The sequence below is a fragment of the Podarcis raffonei genome, chromosome 4 (genome assembly GCF_027172205.1).
Source record: "Podarcis raffonei isolate rPodRaf1 chromosome 4, rPodRaf1.pri, whole genome shotgun sequence".
Classification (NCBI taxonomy): Eukaryota; Metazoa; Chordata; class Lepidosauria; order Squamata; family Lacertidae; genus Podarcis; species Podarcis raffonei.
Window position 1 is genome coordinate 11,570,172 of NC_070605.1, and position 20,400 is coordinate 11,590,571.

A 20,400-nucleotide genomic window follows, 5' to 3' on the forward strand; every position below is an offset into this window, starting at 1 on the left:
CATGAATCCCAAACTCATAAGGCAAGATTCACTGAAAACCCTGCCTACACAACAGCGGGAGAGTCCTCTAAACTTGTTAGTCCTTGAAAGCAGTTAGAAGTTCAGTTTAAAAGTTATTATTGTGGCTTTCACTGTGCAATTAACAAGAAAAATGAGTCTCTGGTAGGATGGTGCTGTGGACCCTCTGGGTGTGCTCTGCGGATCCCCAGGGGGTCTCCACTAATTAGGAACCACTGCTTTATGCAATTACCCTAGAGCAGGTTTTCCCAAATTTGGGTCTCCGGCTGTTTTTGGACTACAAATCCCATCACCCCTGACCACTGGTCCTGCTAGCTGCAGGTGATGGGAGTTGTAGTCCAAAAACAGCCGGAGACCCAAGTTTGGGAGACTCTGCCTTAGAGGAAGCCACATTGAGAGCAACGGGACTTAAATTCTGAGTAGGAACAAATAGGATTGCATTTCCTGAACTTGGCATTTAGAAATAAGGTTCGTCTGGACCGGGCTTGCACCTTGCAAAGTTATTCTGCGTATCCTATCTTGCGGTACCTGCTTCCTTCTTTATCTTTGCAGGATGATTGAATGGGTGTCTTGGCCTCTGGGGAAGAACATCGACAAATGGATCATAGCGTTGCTGAAGGGTTTGGCTGCGGTGAAGAAGTTCAGCATCTTGATTGAAATCACGCTGTCCAAAATTGAGAGGGTCAGTTTGCTTCTTCGCGTAAGCCTGCATTCAAGGGACTAATGTGTATTTAGCACTGGCAGGGAAGTTTTCTCTGCCCTCAGGGAGCCCATTTGGGAATTATAGAAACATAACTCAATTTCTGGCACGTGTGTGTGTGTGTTTGAGTCATTGTTCAGCCCTCTGACATCAGCGCTGCCGTGCTATTCCAGAAATAATTCAAGGGGCTGTTTTTTTAACTTATAAAGGCTTAAATGGCTTATGTCAGAGGGGAAACATTTGGAAATAATCAACAGTTGTGGGTCCCCACACAAAACCCATGGCACATGTTGACTGGGGCTGACAGGGATGTTACTTGCTGATTTAAACCAAAGTCCAACATTCTTCGCAGAGGTTTGACCCCATTGTCTCTCAAGACAGAAGGATGTCAACAACAACAACAACAATATACGCTAATGGCCAAAATTGTGGAAACCTTTTGGGAAAAGTGTATTTTTGAGGTTTGATGGCTCATAACATCTAATTGGCTCTCTAAACATGCATGCTCATTGGCTACATTCAAATGAATGCATATCAACCTAAGCAAGTTGTGCTCCCTTTTTCTGGTTATTTGGCTATAACTTTTGATAGAATACAGATAATTGAACAGACTTTGTGGCATTGCATTCTTCATTGAATTATCTTTCCATTGATATATAATTTTATGGCATTACTCCAAAAAAAGTGGTGTTCTGAGCCATCAAACCCCAGAGATACACTTTCCCCAAAATGTTTCCAAAATTTGGCCACTAGTGTAACTCAGGGAGACGCGGGTGGCACTGTGGTCTAAACTGCTGAGCCTCTTGGGCTTGCCGATCAGAAGGTCGGCGGTTCGAATCCCCGCGACGGGGTGAGCTCCCGTTGCTCTGCCCCAGCTCCTGCCAACCTAGCAGTTCGAAAGCACGTCAAAGTGCAATAGGTACCGCTCCAGCAGGAAGGTAAACGGCGTTTCCGTGCGCTGCTCTGGTTTCGGTGTTCCGTTGCACCAGCAGCGGCTTAGTCATGCTGGCCACATGACCTGGAAAAACTGTCTGTGAACAAACGCCAGCTCCCTTGGCCTGTAAAGTGAGATGAGCGCCGCAACCCCAGAGTCGTCTGTGGCTGGACTTAACTGTCAGGGGTACTTTACAGTAGTACCTCGGGTTACATACGCTTCAGGTTACAGACTCCGCTAACCCAGAAATAGTACCTCAGGTTAAGAACTTTGCTTCAGGATGAGAACAGAAACTGCGCGGCGGCAGCAGGAGGCCCCATTAGCTAAAGTGGTGCTTCAGGTTAAGAACGGACCTCCGGAACGAATTAAGTACTTAATCCGAGGTACCACTGTACCGTTTTTTAGGGACGCGGGTGGCGCTGTGGGTAAAAGCCTCAGCGCCTAGGGCTTGCCGATCGAAAGGTCGGCGGTTCGAATCCCCGCGGCGGGGTGCGCTCCCGTTGTTCGGTCCCAGCGCCTGCCAACCTAGCAGTTCGAAAGCACTCCCGGGTGCAAGTAGATAAATAGGGACCGCTTACTAGCGGGAAGGTAAACGGCGTTCCGTGTGCTGCGCTGGCTCGCTAGATGCAGCTTCGTCATGCTGGCCACGTGACCCGGAAGTGTCTCCGGACAGCGCTGGCCCCCGGCCTATAGAGTGAGATGGGCGCACAACCCTAGAGTCTGTCAAGACTGGCCCGTACAGGCAGGGGTACCTTACCACTGTACTTTAGTGTAACTCAAGAGCCGTTGGGTTGTGGGATCCTGCTCACCTGCCATGTTAATAATGAGCCCTTCCTCTCTTCCAACAGGTGTTTTCCAAGTTGCTGTACCCTATTCTGCGAGAGGGAGAACTCTCTATCCTGCGTTACATGCTGTTGAGCTTCCAGCACTCCCACGAGGCATTTCACTTGGTAAGGCAAAGCGTGTCATCGCTCATGTTCAAACGTACAGGCGTTCAGTTAAGAACCAGGTAGAACAGGAATGTCCTGGAACTCCAGATGTTGCTGGACTTTTGCATCATCCCAGATCGTTAGCCAAGCTTGCTGGGGCTGTTGGGAGCTGGAGAGCCACAAGATCTGGAGAGCCACAGGTTCCCCATCCCTGACACAGAAGCAGAGATCTGATGCTAGAGAGAGCCAAAGTTCTGATAAACTGAGATATGCATTTGTAGGTTCTGGACTGAGTGGGAGGCAAACTTTGGCTTACGCACATGCAAAGTTTAATGTGGGGCAGGTGTTTCTTTTGGAATGAAGAGGTGGGGTCTTCTTCCACTGAGTCCTTGACCATTGGCCAGTTGTGGGATGAGTGACAGGAAAACCGAGTGACATTTTAACCCTTAAGTATCTGGTGAGCTGCTGTTGCTCAGTCCCTGCTCCTGCCAACCTAGCAGTTTGAAAGCACGTCAAAGTGCAAGCAGATAAATAGGTACTGCTCCGGCGGGAAGGTAAACGGCCTTTCCATGCGCTGCTCTGGTTCGCCAGAAGTGGCTTAGTCATGCTGGCACATGACCCGGAGGCCGTACGCCAGCTCCCTCGGCCAGAAAAGCGAGATGAGCACCGCAACCCCAGAGTTGGCCACGACTGGACCTAATGGTCAGGGATCCCTTTACCTTTACCTATCTGGTAACTGCCTCTCCTGGTATGTCCCACAGAGGACCTTACGGTCTTCAAACAAAAACATCTTGAAGGTCCCAGGCCACAGAGAGGTTAGGCTGGCCTCAACTAGAGCCAGGGCTTTTTCGGCCGTGGCCCCGATCTGGTGGAACGCTCTGTCACAAGAGACCAGGGCCCTGCGGGACTTGACATCTTTCCGCAGGGCCTGCAAGACAGAGCTGTTCCACCAAGCCTTTGGCCAGGGCACAGCCTGACTCCTTTGGCAATCTTCACAGAACTCTAGCCCAATGGTTGCCATCAATTTGATTTGAATTAATTTTATAATGAAATGATTTTAGAATGTTGTATTATTTTATTGTTGTTAGCCGCCCAGAGCCTGGCTTCGGCTGGGGAGGGTGGGATATAAATAATTTATTATTATTATTATTATTATTATTATTATTATTATTATTATTATTATTACACGTGTAGCTCAGCCCTGTGGTTGGATTTTGCTGGTTTAGGCTGACTGTACCTCTCCTTTTTCTCTCTCTCAAAGCTTCTCCCACACATCCCTAGAGTGGTAGCTGCCCTCCACAAGGAAAACTCCAACTCTGCGGCAAGTTGCCTGGAACAACTGGCTGAGCTAATCCACTGCATGTTTTTCCGATTCTCAGGATTCCCAGATCTCTACGAACCTGTCGTGGAGGCGATAAAAGTAATTCCTCTTTTGGGGGTGGGTGGGTTCTGTATGCATGGAAGAAACCTTTGGGGGAGGAGGAAAAAAGCTTTCAGCTTCATGCAGCTGAAATGAGACGCTTCTTAGAATTGGCGTTGGGGGCTAGAATTATAGCATGAGACAATCCTGCTTTTTTTACTTTTAAACCAAAGGAGCTGTGAACACTGCAGACTTAACCCTGACTTTCCCCCCTTGCCTTATTCCTCGTGAGACTCTCCCGATTCCAAATGAGGACCGAATCAAATATCTGCTCGGGCAGAACGCCTGGACTTCCCAGAAGAACGAACTGGCCAGCTTTTATCCTCGACTGGCTTCCAAATCTGAAACGGGGAAAATAGGGTTAATCAACCTGGGGAACACCTGCTATATGAACAGCATCATCCAAGCACTCTTCATGGCCTCTGAGTAGGTGTTCTTCCTACCCCTTTTGCCTCTGCTTTCCCCTCCAGCCTTACCTGGTTTGGTATTTAATGATAGGTTTGGAAGTTCTGATTTGGGGCTATTAAAAGTGCCACATGTTAGCAGCCCATTTTCTGTTCTGGCTTCGTTGCTTCTCACATTTTAAAGCCTTCAGCAACAAATTACCGTGAGCCAGTGTGGTGCAGTGGTCGAGTATCTGATTAGGATCTGGGTTCAAATCCCCGCTCAGTCATAAGTGATGTTCACTCGGGCCACTCGCAGCCTCTCAGCCTAACCTACTGCACAGGGTATTCAGTGAGCAGGGGGAGAGAACTGTGTGTGCTCCCTTGAGCTGGGTGGAGGGGGAAATGTAGGATAAGAATAAGAATAAGAATAAGAATAAATTCTATTTATATCCCGCCCTCCCCAGCTGAAGCCGGGCTCAGAGCGGCTAACATCAAATGTATAATACATTAACATAAAATCAGACAATCAATTAAAATACATCCTCAAATCAGATCAGGATCAGAATAAAATCCAATCGGATGGCAACCCGCAGATTAGGGTTGGGGACCTTAAATGCTCACCAGGCCCAACTGTTTGTGCTGAACTTATATGGGCCTGTGAGAAAATAATAATAATAATTTATTTATACCCCGCCCATCTGGCTGGGTTTCCCCAGCCACTCTGGGTGGCTTCCAACAGAATATTAAAATACAATAACCTATTAAACATTAAAAGCTTCCCTGAACAGGGCTGCCTTCAGATGTCTTTTAAAAGTCTGGTAGTTGTTCTTCTCTTTGACATCTGGTGGGAGGGCGTTCCACAGGGCGGGTGCCACCACCGAGAAGGCCCTCTGCCTGGTTCCCTGTAACTTGGCTTCTCGCAGCGAGGGAACCGCCAGAAGGCCCACGGAGCTGGACCTCAGTGTCCGGGCAGAACGATGGGGGTGGAGACGCTCCTTCAGGTATACTGGACCGAGGCCGTTTAGGATATAGATGCAATAAACAAATAAACAAATAGTTGAATGTTTGCTGCTGAAGGCTTCAAAGCGAGAGAAGCAGTTCAACCTGAACAGAAGCAAATAGAAGTCGTAATCACCTGTTGATTGCATTGGTGAACAAATTAAATACACTTGTGGGAATTTCGGGTGGGGAAGAGGGACTTTGAAGGAAGTATAATAAGGGAAAGGAATTGGTTAAAATAATAGTTGCTGGCATTTGTCTGTCTCGAAAGACGATGGAGTGCACCTCTGGGGGTGAAGTCTACTCCAGCCCAATCTGGGTTAAGAGTTCCCCAAGAAGAGGGGTTGGTTGTTACACTACTCTAGAAACTTGAAATGGAATCAAGAGTGGATTTCCTGCTCTTTATTCAGCTCATAGTGGTGAGGAGGAATGGAAGTTCCCCCAGAATGTCTGCTTTATATACATTATTTACACAATGGGCCCCACGTGATTGGCTAATTCCGGGATTCTCCTGTAGGCCAATCTGGTTGTGGATTCACTTCCACCTGGAGCTGGATTGGGTGGCTCCTGTGGACCAATCAGACAGCTGCATTCTGAATCCTATTGTTCTAGGACCAATCAGACTGCTGCATTTTGGATCCTATTCAACTCAGTACATAACAAAACTGTAGCTCTGTGTGGTGAATAGGTGTCTTCTAAAAAGTACAAGCCCCCTTTAATGAACTACAGCTCCCAGGATTCCTTGGGGGAAGCCATGACTGCTTAAACTGGTCTCATAGCACTTCACATCTGTAGTGTGAATGTGTCCGGTGATGTGTTGCAGAATACACACACACAAAAGCATTTGTCTGGAGAAACCCTGGTTTCTCATGATTGTATGTAAAGTTTTGTGTTGTTGTTTGGTTGTGGGGTTGCCACTGTTGATCGGGGAGCTCAGGCTTCTCATTACGACGCTCTTTTGTTTCTGTTTTCTATACCACCTCAGTATATTCACTGTGTCTAAACGTCTTTCAAAACTTCCTTTTCAAGCTTCAGGCGTTCAGTGTTGAGCTTAGCCGAAAACACTTCCCAGCCCTTGATGGCGAAGCTGCGGTGGCTGTTTGCCTTTCTAGAGCACAGCCAGGTAAGTCAGTGCATCTCCCAATTCCTGCATTTTTGTTATGCTTCCCTTTGGAACGTTCAAAGCTCTTCTGTTGCATTATGCCTGCAACAGCCCTGCAAGGTACCTTGGTCAGTTTTGTTAACCTCCGCATCCCAGATGGGGCGAGGAGGAAGGGAGTTGAGCCTCAGATATGGTGGCTTGCTCAAGCACCCATGGTAAGATTTGAACCCGCTGCTTCTTGGCTCAAAGGGGCTGTTCAGTTTCCAGTTCAGGTTGAAGTTTAGAGGTCTGGAGGATGAGCCTCAAATTATATAGGTAAAGGTAAAGGGGACCCCTGACCATTAGGTCCAGTCGTGGCTGACTCTGGGGTTGCGGCGCTCATCTCTCTTTATTGGCTGAGGGAGCCGGCGTACAGCTTCCGGGTCATGTGGCCAGCATGACTAAGCCGCTTCTGGCAAACCAGAGCAGCGCACAGAAACGCTGTTTACCTTCCCACCGGAGCGGTACCTATTTATCTACTTGCACTTTGACGTGCTTTCGAACTGCTAGGTTGGCAGGAGCAGGGACCGAGCAACGGGAGCTCACCCCATCGCAGGGATTTGAACCGCTGACCTTCTGATCGGCAAGTCCTAGGCTCTGTGGTTTAACCCACAGCGCCACCCGCGTCCCTCAAATTATATACTTTGCCTCAAACCAGGAATGGAATGAGGCAGCTGCCGTGTCCGCAATAAGGGGACTGATGGACTTGAGGCTTCTTGCTTGCTTTGGTTCATATCCTGTTTTTATCTCACGTTTCCTCCAAAGGGTGCAATATGTGCTCTTGTCTCTTTTATCCTCACAGCAACTCTGTGAAATGGATTAAGCACACAGAGTGACTGGTTCATGGCCATTCAGTGAGCTTTGTGGTGGAGTGGGGATTCGAACCCAGCTCTTGCAGGTCCTAGTCCAACACTCACAACCACTGCACCATGCTGACCCCTCACAATGCCAGAACCACCACCGCACAGATGCTGTTTTGCTTAGTGTTGAGCAGAACAGAAACAGCCAGCATTTGTCCAGTGCACAAACAACAGTGTTTTGCTATATTTGCAGATTTTCGGGTGGGAGTGAGCAGGTTAAAGAATGTCATGGCAGCCCTTAAAGCAGCTGGGGAAACTGGCTGATACAGTGGTACCTTGGTTCTCAAATTTAATCCGTTCCGGAAGTCCATTCCAAAACCAAAGCGTTCCAAAACTAAGGCATGCTTTCCCATAGAAAGTAATTCAAAATGGATTAATCCGTTCCAGACTTTTAAAGACAACCCCTAAAACAGCAGTTTAACGTGAATTTTACTATCTAATGAGATCATTGATCCATAAAATGAAAGCAATAAACCGTGTACTGCAGTCACACAAACAATCAGTAGCTGAACTGGGTTCTTCCACACAGTCATAAAATAAATAAATAAAAGAGCTGCAAAAACAAGAACGCAAAATAAATAGCCAAAACAGACAGACCTCAGCGTAACACTCAAATTGGAAGTGTGGCACTCTAATCAGAAGCGTAACACTCAAAACAGAGCATGTTCAGCTTCCGAAAAAAGTTTGCAAACCGGAACACTTACTTCTGGATTTGCAGTGTTTGGGTTCCAAGTTGTTTGAGTACCAAGGCGTTTGAGAACCAAGTACCACTGTACTTTTATTATTTTAGGGTTTGTTGGTGACTGCCTACTCCAGCTTTCTAGCTAAAATGAAGCAGATTTCGAAATTTAAAACCACCTAATATATAAATTCAGCAGTCTAAAAATCAGCTGGGGCCATGATTTGAACTCTAAAAAGCACAGGTGAAAAAGCGCAGGCTTTGGTATCCGAACGGCAAATGCTTTGTGTCTTTTCACCATTTCCCCTTCTGTTACCCACTTACCTTTCTTAAATCCCTGTTAGCGGCCTGCCATCTCTCCCGAAAGCTTTTTCTCTGCTTCCTGGCCTCCCTGGTTCACCAGGGGAGCTCAGCAGGACTGCTCCGAATACCTCAAGTACCTGCTCGATCGGTAAGATGCATCCTTCTCAGATAAAATATGCTTTGTAAAAAAAAACCCAACATGAATATTAGGTAAAATTGTATGCAAAAAATGTCTACCGAGAAGGGAAGGGCCTTCTCGGTAGTGGCACCGGCCGTGTGGAATGCCCTCTCATCAGATGTCAAAGAAAAAAAAAACAATTACACAACTTTGCAAAGACATCGGAAGGCAGCCCTGTATCAGGAAGTTTTAAATGTTTGATACCTAATTGTGTTTTTATATTATCTTGGAAGCGACCCCAGTCAGATAGGTAGAAGTATACGTAATAAATTATTACTGTTCTTGTTAGGAGAAATACACACTAAAATGCTGCTGAATTTTCAGGACTTTAAAACCAAATAAATAAATTGTGAACCGATCTAGAAATGTGGAGAACTTAAAACTGGAAAGCCGAGAAACTGAAATTGGCATGTTTGCCTATCCTGTCTCCACACACACCCTGAAGATTGCCCAAATGCCCGCTCTCTTCACAGCCTGTGAAAGCTCAGCCCTTAAAATTGCCCTATACATTTGGGAGAGATTTGTTTGTTTGTTTTGAGGGAGAAGGGAGATTCTCTGAATACAGCCACTACTGAAAATAGCAGGTGTGCGTCTTTCTTGTCCCCTCTCCCTCTGCATTTCTCATTGGACTTCCTTGTGGCCGCAATCCATGGTGTCAGGATACGGATTGGTTCAACCAGATTTTTGAAATAAGAATGTTAAGTTATTTGCCTCCTGCTTTATCAGACAGCTTGCGTGTAAAAGCTAACACTGAACTTACTGCAGAAATGCACTCAAGGGATAGAACAAATTGAAACACAGTTGATTTGTGACGTGGATTTGTCAATTAGATTAATAATAATAATTTATTATTTGTACCCCACCCATCTGGCTGGGTTTGCCCAGCCACTCTGGGTGGCTTCCAACAAAGATTAAAAATACATTAAATTGTCACACATTAAAAACTTCCCTGAACAGGGCTGCCTTCAGATGTCTTCTGAAAGTCTGGTAGTTGTTTTTCTCTTTGACAGCTGGTGGGAGGGCGTTCCACAGGGCGGGCGCCACCACTGAGAAGGCCCTCTGCCTGGTTCCCTGTAACTTGGTTTCTCGTAGTGAGGGAACCGCCAGAAGGCCCTCGGCGCTGGACCTCAGTGTCCGGGCAGAATGATGGGGGTGGAGACGCTCCTTCAGATATACTGGACGGAGGCCGTTTAGGGCTTTAAAGGTCAGCACCAACACTTTGAATTGTGCTCGGAAACGTACTGGGAGCCAATGTGGGTCTTTCAAGACTGGTATTATGTGGTCTCGGCGGCCGCCCCCAGTCACCAGTCTATCTGCCGCATTCTGGATTAGTTGTAGTTTCCGGGTCACCTTCAAAGGTAGCCCCACGTAGAGCGCATTGCAGTAGTGCAAGCGAAACTGATTTATACAATGCCTTCCAGAATAAAGATAAGTTTCAGTATCTGTCTGGAGAGGCAGCTTGTCCAGTTTCCTTCTAGGCAAAAATTACAGTGGTACCTCGGGTTAAGTACTTAATTCGTTCCGGAGGTCTGTTCTTAACCTGAAATTGTTCTTAACCTGAAGCATCACTTTAAATAATCGGGCCTCCTGCTGCCGCCACCCCGCCGGAGCACGATTTCTGTTCTCATCCTGAAGCAAAGTTCTTAACCTGAAGCACTATTTCTGGGTTAGCGGAGTCTGTAACCTGAAGCGTATGTAACCTGAAGCGTATGTAACCCGAGGTACCACTGTATATGATTCTGGTACTGCCGCTCATCTTGAGATGCAGGGCTTAGATGCTGACAGGCGTCTAAGAGCATCGTAGCACCTGCTTCCATGGTTGGAGGGATGGTTTTACTGGTGACATTCTTCAGCGTATTTCTCTTCTTCTTCCCCCAACCCCAAAAAAGGCTTCATGAAGAAGAGAGAACAGGAAGGCGAATCTACCAGAAGCTCAAAGAGTCCACGCTGATATCTCAGGCTGAGCAACAGCAGCCTGCAAGCAAGACTTTAATTGAAAAAATGTTTGGGGGCAGAATTAAGACGAAAATCCGGTGTCTGAAGTGCCTGAAAGTCTCTTCCAGAGAAGAAGCCTTCACGGACCTCTCCTTGGCTTTCCCACCAGCTGATAATCATGTGCCTATAGCCAGTAGCAGTACCTCTCTTTTACCGGTAGAAGAAATGGGCCCGCAGGCCGTTCAGTCGGGCATAGAAGTGCCAAGCAGGACATGCGATTCGCCAAGGAGGTTCACTAAGCCGGCTGCACCGGGAGAGAATCACCCCCAAATATTGCCCGTCGAAACTTTGGGGCCTGGAAGTCAAGAGACTCCTTTGCCCCTGAGGGCTGAGCAAGACGCTACCGGCGCGAAGCCAGACGAAGACTTGGTGTTGGCTCTGAGGGAGCAAATTCGCGGGCCCATGGCCTCCAGATCCGTCCCCGACCTGATCAATTATTTCTTATCGCCCGAGATGCTGACGGCGGAGAACCGCTATCACTGTGACAACTGCGCTTCCCTTCAGGACGCGGAGAAGCTGGCCGAACTGACGGAGGGGCCTCACTACCTCATCCTCACCCTGCTGAGGTTCTCCTTTGACCTGAGGGCCATGAGGAGGAGGAAGATCCTAGACAACGTCTCCGTCCCGCTGGTGTTGAAGCTTCCGGTCTTGGCGTCTTCAGAGGACCCGAGCGGCGGAGCGAACCCGCCACGGAGCGCCTCTGCGCGCAAGGCCTTCGCTTCGGTGGTGTACGACCTTTGCAGCGTCGTGGTGCATTCTGGGGTCTCCTCTGAGAGTGGCCATTACTATTGCTACGCCCGGGAGTGTGAGGATGTGGCGGCCGAAAGCAACCTGAAGGACGCCTCTCGGAGCGGCGCCCCAGAGAAACCTCCGGACGTTGCGATCCAGTGGTACCTCTTCAACGACACCAGAGTCTCATTCTCGTCTTTCGAGTCTGTCAGCAATGTGACATCCTTCCTGCCCAAGGATACGGCTTACCTGCTGTTCTATAGGCAGAGGTCGAGCCAGTCGAGAGACGTGGGACGTGGGGCCACCGGAGAGTCTGGCCGGGTGAATGGAGACTTGCATTCTCCGGACAAAAGCCTGATGGAAGCCATTGCGAAGGATAATATCCTGTACTTGCAAGTAAGTGCCAGTTTACATTTCTTGGTGTGGAAAGTATTGATCTGATGTGTAGAGATCTTTCCTATTCTACTTAATTCTGGAAGCTTCTGGAAGCTTCTCTGCGTGAAAGAAACAAGCAGAAGGTTCATGATGTTTGGGTTATTCCTTCCGAGAAGCTGGGTACAGCTGGCTTAAACTACCGTATTTTTTGTCCCATAGGACGCACCGGCCCATAGGACGCACCTACTTTTTTGGGGGGGGTGGGAAATAAAGGGGGAAAATTTTTTTGGGGGGGAAATAAAGGATGTCTGCCTGAAGCGCGGGGCGCCCTGCTTCAGCGCGCCCCACGCTCCGTGCAGGAGGCTGCTATCCGCAGCCTAGGGAGCCCTGCGGGTACTTCCGCGGGCTCCCCAGACTTGCTGATAGCTTCCTGAAGCCTGGAGAGCGAGAGGGGTCGGTGCGCACGACCCCTCTCGCTCTCCAAGCTTCAGCGAAAGCCTGCATTCGCCCCATAGGATGCACACAGATTTCCCCTTCATTTTTGGAGGGGAAAGTGCGTCCTATAGGGCGAAAAAGACGGTAATTCTCTTATGTCTTTCTGTCAAGGTCATGCTGACTATAAAAGTAAGGCCAGAAGGAGCCTGGGTTTCGCTTTCGCTTTGTATCTCTTTTCCTTCTGGTGTGGTGTTCTCTACATAGTATGCTGAGTGTCAAGGCTTAGACTTACTATAAGTTATTGTAAGTTTAAGTCTGCTGTAACTGGATTTCTTATGGACAGGGCCAATCCTTAATGTATTGGATTTGTGACCATTATTCTCATTTGCCTTCAGTAGCAGCAAAGCTCTGCTGGATGAAATATTAATGGCCTCTGGTCTATTTTTGGGGAATCCTGAAAAATATTTAAGTTTTTACTCTGCTAACTATACATTGAGAATCTGCTCTGGATCAATACTGAGTAGATTTCCATGACAGTAAAGTATGCCAGCTCTATCACCGTAGTTGTTGTATATGCCGGGGTAGCCAATATGCTGCTTTTTTGACACCCAACTCCCATCAACCCCAGCCAGTGTGGCCGTTGGTCCAGGATGATGGGAGTTGTAGTCTAGTGACAGCTAGAGAGCGCTGCATTGGCTACCCATCATAGATACAGGTTTGAGATTTTCGTGCTCATGTAGGTGAGCCAAAACCATGCTGCTTGCGCACAAGTAAGATATCAGCAGCCTCTGACAGTTATATCTGACAAAGCACTAAGCTAAATCACTTAGCTGCTTTTGCTGGTGAAATGTTATCCGCCCTCAGAGTGCTATTATGCATGGTGGTTGGGAGACAATCATGTCGTGGTGGGGAATAAAATGGATTAGCTGCAGCAGGAGAGCAGAGAAATGTTTACGTATAAAGTGTGGAAAGAATGACCATATAGGTGACTTCCTAGTGGATTCTGTTTTTGAATGTATCCCGGGAAGAGAGAGTAGTGGCCACATGCATCACCTGAGAAGTTAAAGAAGTTAATGGGTTTAGGATTGGGCGCAAGTCTGTCCACCCCTCTAAAAACAAGCAAACCCACAAATGGAGGTGGCTGTAGGGGGGACACCTCAGACAAGCCAGTGAGGACTTTTCATGCTCTATGGGGATGGAATACTGTTGGGACTGACCGGGGTGGGGAGAGGGAGCAAAACCGTTGGTTGGTTGGCATCCTTCTGCCTTGAGACACAATGGAGTGCACCTCTGGGGGTGAGGTCAAATTGTTTGGCACCAGCTTGGCTGCAGGAGTTGCTGGAAGGAGGCGAACAAGGCGCCATCCAACCATCTTAGGGACTCCACTCCAAATTTGTGCAACATTCACTCCTTAGCCTTTTCTTTTCCTGAAGATATCCTTCAAGGCAGTGGAGGTTTAGGATCAGAGTTGTTCTTCTCCAAGATGGGCTACCTTCCCAGGTTCATGAGCCCCATCTGGTGGCGGTAGTGGATGAATTGGGGTGGTTGAAACCCTGGACGGAAGCACTGTGTGAGTGTCTGGAGGCGGTTGGAGGATGGATGGCGGCTAACAGATTGAGGTTTAATCCTGACAAGACAGAAGTACTGTTTTTGGGGGGCAGGAGGCGGGTGGGTGTGGAGGACTCCCTGGTCCTGAATGGGGCAACTGTGCCCCTGAAGGACCAGGTGCGCAGCCTGGGAGTCATTCTGGACTCACAGCTGTCCATGGAGGTGCAGGTCAATTCTGTGTCCAGGGTGCCTGTCTACCAGCTCCATCTGGTACACAGGCTGAGACCCTACCTGCCCACAGACTGTCTCACCAGAGTGGTGCATGCTCTAGTTATGTCCCGCTTGGACTACTGCAATGTGCTCTACGTGGGGCTACCTTTGAAGGTGACCCGGAAACTACAACTAATCCAGAATGCGGCAGCTAGACTGGTGACCGGGAGCGGCCGCCAAGACCACATAACACCGGTCTTGAAAGACCTACATTGGCTCCCAGTACGTTTCCAAGCACAATTCAACGTGTTGGTGCTGACCTTGAAAGCCCTAAACGGCCTCAGTCCTGTATACCTGAAGGAGCATCTCCACCCCCATCGTTCTACGGAGGTCCAGCACCGAGGGCCTTTTGGCGGTTCCCTCACTGCGAGAAGCCAAGTTACAGGGAACCAGGCAGAGGGCCTTCTCGGTGGTGGCACCCACCCTGTGGAACGCCCTCCCACCAGATGTCAATGAGAACAACTACTACCAGACTTTTAGAAGACATCTGAAGGCAGCCCTGTTTAGGGAAGCTTTTAATGTTTGATGCATTACTGTATTTTAATATTTTGTTGGAAGCCGCCCAGGGTGGCTGGGGAAGCCCAGCCAGATGGCGAGGTATAAATAATAAATTATTATTATTATTATTATCATCATCACTCCATACTGCAATGTTTTGTTACAGGGCCCCATTTGTTAGCTGAGAGTCAACTCCCCTCAGTCCCAGTCAGTATGGTGGCCCAAAGTTCAGGGATGATGCACCATCTTGAGGGTGCCATGTTGGCTAGCCTTGAGGGGGTTATTTGCTGTTGTTTATTTAACTGATTTGAGGTGTATACCATGTCTGAGCTTTGTTTTGTTTTCCTGTGACACAGGCGCAAGAAAAGGAAGCCCGAAACAGAAGTGCCTACATCTCGGCCTTGCCCAAGTCCCCTCTGTGGTGGAAAGACTTTGATGGGGACGATGACGATAGCTCTTCAGGGGGTTGTGGGCACGACCCCGGTGGCGGGTCAAGCTCTTTTCATGGACTCGTCTTCTAGCCATTGTTGACCCGACACAAAACGGCCGACACTGTCACCACCAAGCAAGGCTTCACTGTGCTCAACGATCCTTTGGCCTTTTTAAACTTCTTAGCAACTGGAGAGCTAGGTCCACCGTGGCCGAGACAGAGCACCACAACCGTTTGAACGGCCTGGCCCTACCGCTCCATGGAATTCTGGGAAATGTAGTTCTCTGAGGGGTGCTGAGGAGGGAAATCTCCGCTCCCTCACGGAACTACACTTCCTAGGACCGCCAGGAAGACTGAATTCGAAGTGTCCTGAGGTGCCCCACCTACACCTTCTCCCCTTGCGAAAAGGTGGGAAATCCTTTTGAGAAACCCCTCAAAAGGGGTGTCTTTTCAGGGAGGACAGTGCAGCAAACTGGACTCGAAGGCATTTCTGCTGCCCTGTGATACCTTTTCAATGTAGAGCGGCGGCAGGTTCTGAACCCCTGTCCTGTTTTGAGTCTTCGTTGGCCATGGATATTTTGAGTGGAACTGAAAGAGAAGTAGGAGCTTTGCAGGGGATAGAACAATATGGCGGCTTAGAATAATTCAGGCCACAGGGCAACACCGTTGTTGATCAGCACTGGCTTTGGGTGTAGCCGTGTGCCGCTAGGTTGAAGATTAAAATGGTGCACGTGCCCTCTCTCATACTAGATCTTGAAGCTCCTGGATGTGCTAGTCCCCTTCTCAAGTACCCAACCTCAGCCTGTGGTACGTTAGGTAGCAGGTCTTACCTGCGCTCTATCACAGAGCTCAGGTGAGTCATGTCCCCTCGCTTCCATCACAGAAGAAGCACTCTCTCCTCGTTGACCTAGACAGCCACCTAAGGAAGACTCATGTTTAGAAAGGCTGGTCCTCCTGACATGAATCTTTCCTTTGCTGATTTCCCCCATTTCTTATTCTAGGAATCGCAATGTCTGAGAATATAGTCCTGGCCGCGACTTGTCTCCTAGCGCCTCCACTCCAAATCAGTATGTTTAAGACTGTGGGTCATGTGGTGCCTCTGCAGTATATGAAGGCAGAGGTTGCTAACTGATTATTTAGCTGGTTTTTAAAAAACGCACACCCATGGCTGTCACTCAGATTTTTCTTTGCTCTGGGAAATCGCTGCTCTCGGGCTCAATTCATTGGTTGTTCAAATCCAGGGTTACCGACGGGCTAATATTTTAAACTGTATAATGGAATACACTAATACATACACATGCAAAAACCACCTCATTTTCGTTCTATTTTGCGCCTTGATGAGAGCAGGAACTCAGCGGCAATTTCGTTCTTTCTTCCTAGCTCTGCAGAAATTGAAATTCTTAATGGCAGCCGGACAGTGGAAGTTTCCGTAGGGGCAAGAAAGGAGCTCTTAACCTTGAATCCCTCTCTCAGTGCTTTCTCTACACCTTTGGAGAGATCTGGTTTTCCTGTGGTCTTTGGCACACCTTCCCAGGGGGTGTAGGACTTCCTGCCCATCTTTCACTTAAAAACACGAGCCAGGACAGATTATGAATGGTCGCAGCCACACCAATCTGCTTGTTGTAATGGTCATGACTTACCCCCAAAGAATCCTTGGAAAGGTAGTTTCTCAAGGTTGCTGAGAGGAGGCCCTTAGGAAAGCTAATTTCCAAGATTATTTAGAAGAAACCACGAGTGTCAGAGTGGTTTAAAAGCAATTTCAGTGCATGGTGTGGCTGTGTCCCTTCCTGCTTGTGTAGTATAGCATCTGTCTCTCTGTTGGCATCCATCTGTCTCAGGAGACAATGGAGGAGTGCGCCTTTGGGGTGAAATCAAACCTTTGGAGAGTTTCAGCGCCTGCAGTGGCTGCAGAGACCGATACAGGCGGGACATGTTTTGTTGCAGCTGGGGCAGATGAAGGCGTCTGGTTGTGCTGCTACAGATGCACCATGGCGTCTATTCTCTTTGTTCTCCTCCCAGCGGTCATTCTTCTTCTGGTCATTGCTATGGATACTCAACCTGTCTCCAGGCACTGTGGTCGCCTGCAAGGGATTTAGCGCTCTTCTGAACACTTAAAATGCACCGGCGAGTACTTTAATTAGCATTATAAATAGCAACTCCCTCAACAGCCTGCTCTCCTAATTGTGCTAGTTAATAACAGAGAGAGACACACACGTTTTTTGCTTTTAGGCACAGGTCACATTTATTTAACAGCAAAAATAATAAGTTTCTTTTCTTTAAAAAAAGTATTATCTAGGTTAAGCGCAAGATCAGTTTTACAGGATAAGTGTGTCAAAAGTGTCTTTTTTATAAACAACAACAAAAAAACCCCTCACAAAGAATAAATTAATAATTTAAGGGATTAGCAATCCACAGCGACTAGAAAAATTAATAGCCAGCTCAAATGGCAACACCACAAGACGAACAAGCTGTACACATTTTTAAAAAGGGACTATTTTTTTTGTCCTCCTAAAAAACCCCCCAAAAGTATTCTTATGAAATAAAACATTTCTTACCCCCTTCACCAAAAACAGCCATTCATTTTAGGACATTCATAGCAAAGTAACTAAAGCACAACGTTCCTTTTATTAAATGCCCTTAAAGGCTCCTCATCAAGTTGATTTTGGGGACACATTATAAAATTACCCTAAACTGGATGTGGCGAGCTTTTGGCCCTCCAGATGTTGCTTCACAACAACCTCGTGATGTCTGGCCATTCTTGGATTCCAACATCTGGAGGGCCAGATGTTCTCTGCACCTGGTGAAAAGGTTTGCATTAACAGTCAAATGTTTTCATTATGTAGACTCAGCAACAGGGGATCTGAGACTCTTAAGATGTTCCTGGACTACAACTCCCATCATCCTGAGCTTGGGCTACGGTAGCTGGGACTGGTGGGAGCTGGAGTCCACTAACATCTGCAGGGCCCCAGGCTCCCCACTGCTGATGTAGATCCTTGGTTTCTTGAACCCTGGTTTCTGAAAAGCCGTATCTGATGTCTATCCATGGAACTACCAAGTCCATCTGTAAATAGCCCTTTATCCAAATGCCACCAGCCTACGTGGATGCTTTAGGCCAGGGGTAGGCAAGCTAAGGCCCGGGGGCCAGATGCGGCCCAATCGCCTTCTAAATCCGGCCCATGGACAGTCCGGGAATCAGTGTGTTTTTACATGAGTAGAATGTGTGCTGTTATTTAAAAGCATCTCTGGGTTTTTTGTGGGGCATAATAATTCGTTCATTATTATTTTCCCAAAATATAGTGCAGCCCACGACATGGTCTGAGGGACGGTGTACCGGCCCACGGCTGAAAAAGCTTGCTGACCCCTGCTTTAGGCATCTAACAGGGCCGTTTGGTTTTGCAGCAATACCCAATGCCATCAGCCTTAGGACTTATCTGCTTTCACTAATCAGAAATTTGTGTTATTGAACTGCACAGACTCCCATCAGCCCCAGGCAGCTGATGGGATTGATTGGGGGTTGATGGGAGTACTACTCAAACAACAGCTGCATGGCTACAGGTCCCCCATTTCTACGCTATATGGTACAGTTGGGGGGGCTCTACCACTGAAGACTTGTAGAGCTCCTCTTCCTGTTGGTAATTTTGGAATACAAAACCTATGATGCAGTGGTGCCAGATGAGCAGCGTGGAAATCTCCAAGCAGATGATCAGAATGCTTGCGTGGGGAGGGGAGAAGCAAGGAGGCCACTCCAATCGGCTGCTGTAGATACACAAAATTGCCCCTCGTTGAGGTAATGTATTAAGAACTGATAGCCCACACTCTCCCGAGCTTTTTGGTGTGTGTGTGCGCGCACTACTGGCAAAGTGGTATCGTGATCCTTCTGAAGTCGTGCTTCCCATGTGCAGCAATCCACCATTTTAATTACCCACCCTGCCATTGTGGGGAATTTTAAAGCACAACTTATTGCAGCTGTGTGCCCTAGTGGCTAGGCATGCCTACACCCAGGAAAGATGGGTAGAAGAAGAAGAGTTTGGATTTGATATCCCGCTTTATCACTACCCGAAGGAGTCTCAAAGTGACTAACACTCTCCTTTCCCTTCTTCCCCCACAACAAACACTCTGTGAGGTGAGTGGGGCCGAGAGACTTCAGAGAAGTGTGACTAGCCCAAGGTCACCCAGCAGCTGCGTGTAGAGGAGCGGGGAAGCGAACCTGGTTCACCAGATTACGAGTCTACCGCTCTTAACCACTATACCACACTGGCCCCAGTCCAGAACAGGCATGAAGTCTGGCGGTCTTGAGCATGAAGGGTGTCGATACCAGGCCATGCTGGTTTTGCCTGGTCGGGACACACACACACACACCTCCGATCTTACCTGTTTATTATGCATTCACACCACTAGGAGCTGCTAGGGTGGCCCCCCTCAAAATGCAAACTCTTGGTAAAATTCCCAACCAGGTGCTGCTCTGAATTCTTGTGCAAAATGTTCACTGTGTTGATCGGTGCCCCTTAGGAGTAGGACAAACTGATCTCTTGTCAAAATGGGAAAACGAGCGCATAGCATTTGTTTCGGCAGCTGGCAATATCGTGTCCAGCTCACCCGGTTTGCTTTCCGCACCATGTGACCGACATGGTCACGTGACCCCATTTCTGTTTCTGGGGATTCTATTCCGTCACCCTATAACTCACCCCTACAAATGAGAAGCTGATGAAGGGGAGCAGGGATGGAGATGGTAAGAACTCTTTTGGGTCAGGTAATCTAGTCTAGCATCCTGTTCTCACAGAGGTCAGACAGATTCCACAATCAGAAATCCGCAACTGCAGAACCTGAATGTAAACAGCACTCTCCCTGCCTGCGATTTCTATCAACGGGGACTTTAGCAGCAGCAGAAGTGGAATTAAACCATCATGGCTAGTAGCTGTCAATGAGAAAACTCAACAGTGCTAGAACATGCAAGGCGATGTCTTGCATGACTAGAGGTTAGCACAGGAAGATGCTGTCTGGGTGCTTTCAATGGAAGCTGCAAGGTTTTAGTTTAGAGCAGAATGTGAAAACTGGCGCTTCAATGAACGGCCCCACAAGGCTACGTTTGACAGTTTGGACCGAGTGGGAGCCCCACAATGGGCTGCCTGTCAAAGCCTGGCATGTTGAAACCCAGGTAGCCATCAGAGAGGGGCCTGATTCCAAGGTCAAAGGGGCTGCTTCTTGTGATCCTTTAGCGTTCGCCCGAGAATAAACCTTGCCACCCAGCCTTTCCCAAATCCCTGGAGCAGGCAGGTTGGGAAGTTGCTATGTGAATGCAGCTGCCACCCTGCCCAGGAAGTCTGGGAATTGGTTAGAAAACGTGCCCTCATACCAGTGACAAAGCTGTGTCTCCATGTATCAGTTCACCACGCAGGTGGGAACTCGGCTGACTACTAAAACCAAAACCCCTGCATGTAGAAAACAGCATGGTCAGGGAGGCGAGGCAATGTGTGTGTGCAGAAACATAGCAGGTAGCTGGGGAGGTGCTGTTGTTCAGTGGTAGTGTACGTCCGCTTTGCATGTAGAAGGTCCTAGGTTGCTTCTCTAGGTAG

The 20,400-nt window shown here is 48.2% G+C and overlaps 1 protein-coding gene across 4 annotated transcripts in view; it reads left to right on the plus strand.

Annotated features, from left to right (window-relative positions):
* The window catches only part of USP35 (ubiquitin specific peptidase 35), a 42,892-nt gene extending 26,756 nt beyond the window's left edge, over positions 1-16,136 (plus strand). For all 4 annotated transcript variants that reach the window (XM_053385135.1, XM_053385137.1, XM_053385136.1 and 1 more), the window contains 8 exons: positions 571-700; positions 2,501-2,602; positions 3,843-4,001; positions 4,234-4,427; positions 6,416-6,509; positions 8,411-8,517; positions 10,437-11,667; positions 14,754-16,136. In XM_053385135.1, the coding sequence (XP_053241110.1) occupies positions 571-700; positions 2,501-2,602; positions 3,843-4,001; positions 4,234-4,427; positions 6,416-6,509; positions 8,411-8,517; positions 10,437-11,667; positions 14,754-14,918 (2,182 nt within the window). In that variant the 3' untranslated portion in view covers positions 14,919-16,136. The remainder of the gene's footprint in view (positions 1-570; positions 701-2,500; positions 2,603-3,842; positions 4,002-4,233; positions 4,428-6,415; positions 6,510-8,410; positions 8,518-10,436; positions 11,668-14,753) is intronic.
* The last annotated feature ends 4,264 nt before the right edge of the window (positions 16,137-20,400 follow it).